At 39.8% G+C, this 8,992-nt stretch overlaps 1 protein-coding gene across 1 annotated transcript; it reads left to right on the forward strand.

Annotated features, from left to right (window-relative positions):
• The first annotated feature begins 1,320 nt into the window (after positions 1–1,320).
• kbtbd8 (kelch repeat and BTB (POZ) domain containing 8) lies at positions 1,321–8,985 on the forward strand. Its single transcript, XM_061727854.1, has 5 exons — positions 1,321–1,349; positions 4,057–4,264; positions 4,534–4,840; positions 5,027–5,846; positions 5,943–8,985. The coding sequence occupies exons 1-5, from the start codon at positions 1,334–1,336 to the stop codon at positions 6,404–6,406; spliced, it is 1,815 nt and encodes a 604-aa protein (XP_061583838.1). The 5' UTR covers positions 1,321–1,333; the 3' UTR covers positions 6,407–8,985.
• The last annotated feature ends 7 nt before the right edge of the window (positions 8,986–8,992 follow it).

The following is an 8,992-nucleotide window of genomic DNA, read 5'->3' on the forward strand; positions in this document are numbered from 1 at the left end:
GTAAGACAATCATAAAGACAAAAGAGCTGTTTTTCCTTAATCATCACAAGTATTATTTGTAAAATGTTGTTGTAAGGTTTTAGTCATGACTACCAAATGAAAGGTTGATGTCAGTGAATACAATACCAGCAGATAGTCACTGTTAAAAATATATTCTGTTATGTATTGATGATTTTGACAATAAGAAATGATATAAAGACTACGCAGTAGTCCGGCTTATTAGTGCTACCATACAACCTCAAATGAAAAGGTTTCTGTCCTACGTTTCTGGACTAATTTGAATCAATTTTGAACTTCTGCTTATTTTGACATATTTAGTTGATTATACATAGAGGTGGGTAGTAACGAGTTACATTTACTCCGTTACATTTACTTGAGTAAGTTTTGGGAAATGTTGTACTTTTAGGAGTAGTTTTGAATCAATATACTTTTTACTTTTACTTGAGTAGATTTGTGAAGAAGGAACTGTTACTCTTACTCCGCTACATTAGGCTACGTTGAGTTGTTACTTTTCTTTTATCGCCTCCGCGTCAATCTCATGACATCACTGGGTGATTCTTTGGGAAAAATGTTTGTTTTTGCATGTTTTGTCACATTTACACTGACTCAAACACACACATAGTTTCTATGAGTTCATGGGCTTGTTCTAGTTTTGCCTGGTTAACAAAGAAAAGTACAAAGGCTTGAAATTTTGTGCTACTTGGGCTTAATTTATTTTTTTTATTCTGTTATTATTTTATTTATTTTAGTACCTGTAGTACCTGCATTTACTTTAAGATTATTTTAATTTAAGCTATGTTTTATTTTTTATTAATGTATTTTATTGATTTAATTTGCCTGAAGATGATTATTTTGTACTTTTGTCTGTTTGAATGGTTGTGTTAAAAAAATAAATCAGACGTTACTCAACAGTTACTCAGTACTTGAGCAGTTTTTTCACCAAGTATTTTTTTACTTTTACTAATTATTTGGATGACTACTTTTTACTTCTACTTGAGTCATATTATTCTGAAGTAACAGTACTTTTACTTGAGTACAATTTTTGGCTACTCTACCCACCTCTGATTATACAATCTCATTATTTCATTATTGTGAATAAATTGAACATAGGAGCGCAACCCCCCACCCCCCACGCCTGCCCCCCAACACCAGATAAACAGATTCTGATTGGCTGTGAAAGCCACAGTTCCCCGCTGATTGGCTGAGAGACTCACGGCTCCGCGCTGATTGGCTGAGAGAGCCACGGCTCCGCGCTGATTGGCTGGCGGCTGTTTCCGGGCCGCGGCCAGCGCTCCCTGACGTCTCTGGTCGGTCTGCAGACAGACTGGAGAGAATGGCCGCCAGTGGAGGTTAGCACACTCTTCATTGTTTGGTGTTTTAACAGCTCAGTAGTCATGCGTTCCGGAGTCAGATGTGATGTATTTGGCATGTTAGCGAGCATACTCTTGCAGACGGAGTGGGAGCGGTGACACGTGGCTGCAGGTTTAAAGCGTGTCGGCAGGACTGCTGTGAAAGTGTCGCTCTGCGGCTAGGTAGCCGTTAGCTCGCTGCCTACAGCTGATTGTGTAAACATTTGTTTTTGTCATTAGAGAACGGTTACACGCGTAGTGGTAACGGTCGCTATATGCAAAATAAAACAGAAGATATCGATGTAAATACTGTCACTTTTCTATTAGAGATGTATGTGACTGTTTTAGCATATTTGTCGCCCCTTAAAGCTCACAATGTTGTGGCAAAGAAAGCTGGATTTAGCATTAGCGTTCCTGCTAAAGCCTGAAGTCGACGCACGTAGCCTACGGCGTAGGGTTCGCGTCGACGCGCTCCGTACGGTGCGCGTCGACGCGTACCCTACGCCGTAGGCTTTGCGTCGGTGTAACGCGGAACCATAAATCAGCCTTTAAAGTTAAGCTTGCACATCGACCAGCTCACCCTCGCGGAGAGCAACAATGTTCTGAGTTTAACACGAGTTCTGGCAGTACATCACGAAGGCTCTGCGTTATTTAACTCTCATTATTTAAGTCTGTTTTGAGGCTTATTAGTCCTAGTTTAGTTGGCACCGGGCTGGTTGGGGAGTGTTAGCCCGCTAGCCACCACCTGGCCAGACAGTAGTTTCTATTGACTCGCCGAGTCTTTGTCCTGTCACCGAGTCAGGGCTCAGCACGAGGTACTGGGGAGTGTGTCCAGCAGCTCTGGTACCACAGAGCTGCTCTGCTGGGGTTATAGGTGCAGAGATGCTGTGTGGAGTAATTATCACCACATATGTGATAATGTTTACTTTGCATCTGCCTTGACACCAGTGACTAGGAACTTATTTGCTCATATGTCAAGTATAGGTGCTGATGTGGCCCACTGGACCTTTGTCTCAGTGTGGAACCATGCTAACGCACAGCAAAGTGAAAATCAGTCTCACATTATTGTAACTACACCAAATAACCTTTAGCCCATTCACAGTTGATAATCACAAATACATAAGCTTTGGTCAAGTGTTCATTTCAAGACCACACTATTAAAAACAAATGTATAATAATATTAATTTGTGGTGTTTAAGACAAAAAAAGCATTTCTACATGTATAACTATTCTAAAATACAACTATTTTATAATTGTCATAGTTCTTGCTGCAACTGTTGCATGTCAAATGATGTAAGAATATTAGCCTGAAAATACTGTATTATGACTAGAGGCATTTCAAAAACTCTGCTGTTCATAACATTTAATTAACAACCTGAGAATGTCTGATGAAGGGATTACTTTTTTTTTTAACATTTTGAAAGTGGACAAGGTGCCATTTTGGAGCTTTGTGCAACATGCACTAAAATGAATACATGAATGAAACTTTATTATTTACTTAAATATGTTAAGTCAAGTGGTTCCACACAACTGCATTAAGTAATTGTAAAGATAATTGTCATAGTTCTTGCTGCAACTGTTGCATGTCAAATGATGTAAGAATATTAGCCTGAAAATACTGTATTACAACTTTAAAGCGGCATTTCAAAAACTCAGGTGTTCATAACATTAAATTAACAACTCCAGTATATCTGGTGAAGTGATTACTTTTTTTTTCTTAAAAAAAAAAGCATTTTGAAAGTGGACAAGGTGCCATTTTGGAGCTTTGTGCTACATGCACTGAAATTAATACATGAATGAGACTTTGATATTTACTTAAATATGTTAAGTCAAGTGGTTCCACACAACTGCATTAAGTAATTGTGAAGATGTTTTTTTTGAGTATTTATTTAACTTCACAATGTCTATATTATATAAAAGTAAAAAAGACATGCGTAACAAAGAATCATAAGTACGTATTGCAGTTGTTTCTAACATCTGACATTTTAAAGTAAATCTTGGATTTTACTGTTTTTAAAGTATACACTCAAACATTTCAACATTTTGTAAAAGCGATTTTTAGACACGGCTCTACAAGCATGGGGTCTCGTTTCCCTGGTGCAGTCACAAGGAAGCGAGACCCCATGCCAAGCATTTACCATAAAGGTCAGAATATGGGTTACACCAAAATTAGGGGCAGCTAGTTTTACCGCATACATGTGATGATTGACTGCAGTCTGTTCAGTGACAGGCAGAGGACAAGAAGCAGCTTGGCAGAGATAGGAATGAACAAACAAGAAATACTTTTTTTGCTTCTTACTTTCTCTTTGAGTGACAGTTCAATGTGAATAGCTCGTTAACATGGGAGTTGTAGTTTAGTGGTTACAAAGGTGGGCTTGGTTCTGGAGGTCCCAGGTTCAAGCCGTGGGTTGGCAACCAAGATGAACCACTCTGGGCCCCTGAGCAACGCCCCTAACCCTAATTGCTCCCTGGGTGCTGGACAATTTTTTCCTAGACCTACTAGTGATGGGTTAAAAACAGAGGACATATTTTGGTGTGTGTTGTAAAATTGTATACTGACAAATAAAAATGTATTTACCTTAACATTAAAGATGTTGCACAAAATCCATGCCGGGATAAGAAGGCACCTTGATATGTGTTTTTATGTTTTGTTGTGACTGCTAAAAGTAAATTGTTGACATTTTTTCTTCTTGTTGTTTTCATTCAGAGGTAGGGAAGCTGTTACAAGTACAAAATGGGACACCTCCAACCACCAACTACAACGGCGTAGATGCTGTGCATGCCTGTAACATTCTTCAGCAACTCAAAGTCTTGTACGATGAAGCACAGCTCACTGACATCGTTGTAGAAGTGGACCACGGCAAGACTTTCTCATGTCACCGAAATGTTCTTGCAGCAATCAGCCCATATTTTAGGTAAAAATGTGTTGGATAAGAATATATGTCTATTTATAAATGTTTCTAACTTAGTAACTGACCATTTTAAGTTAATTCATATAATTTTTGATTAACTTCCTTTCAGGAATTGATAAGGTATTTTTGATTTTAATCTTTAACTCACTATCTACACAGGATCTGAGGGGGTTTGATGGTTACCAGATAAAAAAATTATGATAACTTTTTTTTGCGAGGGTGAGGGTGGTTTGATATTATGTTTGTTTTGTTTTTTTTACGTTCATCCTTAGGTCCATGTTTACCAGTGGCCTTACAGAGAGCAGTCAGCGTGAGGTCAGAATTGTTGGAGTGGAGTCTGAATCCATGCACCTTGTCCTGGATTATGCCTACACATCCAGAGTCGCGCTTTCAGAGTCCAACGTCCAGGCCCTGTTCACGGCAGCCAGCATTTTCCAGATTCCTGCCCTCCAGGATCAGTGTGCCCAGTTCATGATCAGCCGGCTTGACCCCCAGAACTGCATAGGGGTCTTCATGTTTGCTGACGCATATGGTCACCAAGAACTGAAGGAACGCTCACAAGATTATATCCGTAAAAAGGTTAGTTAAGCACGAGCACTGGATTGGGTTATTAACAGTTATTTGCACTGTAATTTCAATTATAAAGTTTGGCTCCATTTTATTTTTTAATTTCAAACATTTATAGTGTTGTCCACTTATAATTTTGTCTTTGTGATGATAGAATTTGCTGCTAAAAAACTGAATCATTTTATGTTTCTGTGGTAGTTCTTGTGTGTGGCACGGGAGCAAGAGTTCCTCCAGATGACAGAGGAGCAGCTGGTCAGCATTCTCAACAATGATGACTTAAACGTGGAGAAGGAAGAGCATGTATATGAGAGCATTGTCCGCTGGCTGGAACATGATCAGTCTGGCCGTGAAGCCCACCTTCCAGAAGTTTTTTCCCAATGCATCCGTCTGCCCTTGTTGGACGAGGCTTTTCTCAGTAGGATACCTGCCCCTTTTGCCCACGCCCTGTCCTTGTCTCAAGACCCTGCTGAGGCCAAAGCTCGCCTCACTGGCACAAATGGTTGTCCACAGCGCCTGGGTATGACTGCTTCTGAGATGGTCATCTGCTTTGATGCTGCTCACAAACACTCAGGTAAGAAGCAGACAGTGCCTTGCCTGGACACGGTCACGGGAAGGGTGTTCAAGCTCTGCAAACCTCCTAATGACCTTCGAGAAGTTGGTATCTTGGTGTCATCGGAGAACGACATCTTCATCGCTGGTGGGTACCGTCCAAGCAACAGCGAGGTGTCCATTGACCATCGGGCAGAGAGTGACTTCTGGCAATATGAGCATGCAGGCAACCGGTGGCTTCCTCGCGCACCTCTGCTGAGAGCGAGAATAGGATGCAGGCTTATTCTCTGCTGTGGGAAGCTTTATGCACTGGGAGGCCGAGTTTATGAAGGCGACGGGCGAAACGCATTAAAATCAGTAGAATGCTACGATGCCAGGGACAACTGTTGGACTGCAGTCAGTCCTATGCCAGTGGCCATGGAGTTTCACAGTGCCGTGGAGTATAAAGATCGCATCTACATTCTCCAAGGTGAGTTAGATGTTGTTTAAAAAAAAAAAAAAAGGCCTGTGAAACAGTAGTAGGCTACTCACCTGCACAAAATTAACAATACATCTTTTTATACAGGTGAATATTTCTTCTGCTTTGATCCCCGTAAGGACTATTGGAGTCATCTGGCCCCAATGACTGTCCCCCGGAGTCAGGGTCTGGCTGCCTTGTATAAGAACTGCATCTACTACATTGCTGGCATTTGCAGGAACCACCAGCGAACCTTCACCGTGGAGGTCTACGACATTGAGAGGAACACATGGAGCCGTAAGAGAGATCTGCCATTTGACCAAGCCACAAGCCCGTATATCAAGGCCATGCTGCTGCAAGGCAAGCTGCACCTGTTTGTACGTGCCACACAGGTCATGGTGGAGGAGCATGTGTTTCGCACCAGCCGCAAGAACTCCCTTTACCAGTACGACGATGAGGCAGATGTTTGGACCAAAATCTATGAGACACCCGATCGCCTCTGGGATTTGGGCCGCCATTTTGAATGTGTGGTGGCCAAACTTTACCCACAGTGTCTACAGAAAGTGCTTTGAAATGGGTGATTTGTGAACCCAGTCTATTAGGTGGAGAGAGTAGAGTGGTCCTGCCTGCCTTGTGCCTGGTGTTACCTTGAGTTTGCACCCCACAGACCATTTAACATTAAGTCTTAAGTTGCTCAGACTTTGGTTTAACTTGATCAAAATGAGGGTGCTTTTAAAGATTGCAGTATTTTTTTTTTCCTGACAGCACCAACTACTCACTGAGGCTTGTTTAACAAAACTCTACAAGGAATCATAAGTGCAATTATCCTAATTTTTGCTTGTTGTTGAGCCATGTTTTATTTTTATTTTTTCGAGACGCGTAAATAGGTATGGATTTTTAAAAACGTTTGGCATGCAAATGAAGGTGTTGGCAAAGTAAATGTGCCCTCTGGAGATATGGATGCCATGTGTCAACATAAAGTGAAACTATAGATAAATAACTATATAAATGATATATTCATACGGGTAAGATGAGTACCATAGCTCATTTATAGGTTGCTGGCTCTGACGTTTTTGTGTATTTTTTTTTTGTTTTTTTCTATTGTGTGTATGCCTCTCTTCAGTTTATTTTATAGACAAGTTTTTAATATGAAGTGTGCTTGTGATTTACATTATCTTAGTGTTTTAAAAGGTGGTAGCATGTATATTTTCATGCCTCCCCTCTTCTTTCAGAAGCGTTGGCATGTCAAACCACACACTAAATGTGGCTACAGAGCTACTTAGGTCTTTTGTTTTTTGAGATTCCAGTTCAATGGGGCTCACACCTCCCACTCTCTGAGTTGGCATCCATTTTGTGTCACATTGCAAAGAAAATTTATGTGAAATCTTAAAATATTCACTCTCCACATTGGAGAAATAGGACAGAGTCAAATTTGCGCCAACTCTACGTGGCAAGTTCAGACCAACTAACAGGTTTACCTCAGAAACTTCGGATATATTTGACTAGGAGAAAAGGGATGTTTAAGGTCATTGTGTTGATAAAGCAAATGTGTTAAAAGCTCAGTTTAGAAATGATCTTTGAGGGTATACTTTGGCATTAAGAAGATAATTTTGAAAAGGGTTGATAAAATGCCAAAAAAGAGCATTTGAGGTCTTGTTATAGTTGTTATGGACATTTAAACAAATTTTGTGGTAGCAATAAATCAGGGAACTGTGATTAGGCTATATTATGTTGTATTACCTTAGTAAAAGTGCATTAATGTTTTTTTGTGTGCTTGTCTGGTAGTGGAGAAAAGAAAAAAAAGAGAAAAACAATAGTACCAGTAATGATTGTTTGGCTGTTGCATGGGTGCAGGCTGGAAGTGATGTATCAAAGTAATAGTGCAGATAATGTGTGATGCCAATGTGCCTGTGGCAAGAAAAGGGGGCATCAGAATCAAAAGCTGTACTTCCTGATGAAGAATACCTGAAAAGTCTTATCATTGCACTGAATTACTATCTTCTTAACAGTCCTCAACTGCAAACTTTATGAAGCACCCACCCCCCGTACAAGATTATTCATCTTTTCATGCCATCGCATAGAGGACTTAAACTTTTGGTGCTGCTTTTTTGTTTTGGGTTGGTTACTTTTGCCCCCCCCTCGACAATCTTGCGTAGAAAATACCACAACCAAGTGGCTGTCCCTGAAAAATTGTGACATTTTCAGTGCTGTCATTTCCTCCAGCAAATTCCTGTATCATCTTTGCACTAAGCATTTATACTATATCCAGACCGAATGCCCCCCGTCCCCCTCAACCAGTTTTCAGTGACCACATCGTAATCATTTATGAGGTCTACATGGAAATAAATACAGACTTGAGGACAGAATTTGCTTCTCTAAGAGAAGATCCTTTGTTAAAAGACTTAAAGCTAATTTTTAATCTCTGCCTTCAATATAAAAGAAAAATACGTGAATGAATAAATATTCAAAAACATCAAGGATGAGAGCGATCAGAGCTTCGACATGGTGGGTGACAGACGGCTGTTTGAGAACCAGGAATGGACAACTCTCAGGATTTCTACTGATACACAGTACTGTATTTAATTTGTTGTGTGTGTAATATATTGTACTATAGGTTTGCTGTACTTGCACAGTTTTCTAAACTTATATTCATTTTCTTTTATAACTTGAAAAATAGGTGTGATTTCCTGTTTCTTTTTTTTGTCTCCAGTGGTTATTTTTTCCCTTTTTTTATGTAATTATCAGTTTAGTTATAGTAGAGTAATCCTGTTCTGATGAGGACAAGGTTACCTGCACGAGTGATACTTTGTTTTTTTTCTTTAGTACATTAGTATTTCTTTATAACATCTGACTGAAACTAAGCATTACAGATAACTACATTGTTACATTATGTTTAAAACACCAGTCATGTCATACAACAAGCTAAACAAGGAGCTTTCTGTGTTGGTGGTCGTTTGCTGCCATAGAGAGCTCAGTCTGGTCGGCGACATGCATTGCTCATGGGTGCTATTCCATTATGTTTCCATCCATTTCGTTATTCATTTTTAATTTAATTTTTTTCCTTTCTTTTGGATTTCAGGTGATAGTGGTTTTTGAGCTCAACTGTGAAATTCACATTGCACATAATTTGAAAATAAAACTATCAAAAGTGGAGTTTG

This window comes from Cololabis saira, chromosome 8, assembly GCF_033807715.1.
Source record: "Cololabis saira isolate AMF1-May2022 chromosome 8, fColSai1.1, whole genome shotgun sequence".
NCBI lineage: Eukaryota > Metazoa > Chordata > Actinopteri > Beloniformes > Belonidae > Cololabis > Cololabis saira.

Excerpts from the sequence above, each read along its gene's own strand:
- kbtbd8 (XM_061727854.1), top strand. Across the intron at positions 4,265-4,533 it reads GCAATCAGCCCATATTTTAG|GTCCATGTTTACCAGTGGCC; the intron begins GTAAAAATGTGT and ends GTTCATCCTTAG. Across the intron at positions 4,841-5,026 it reads AAGATTATATCCGTAAAAAG|TTCTTGTGTGTGGCACGGGA; the intron begins GTTAGTTAAGCA and ends TTTCTGTGGTAG.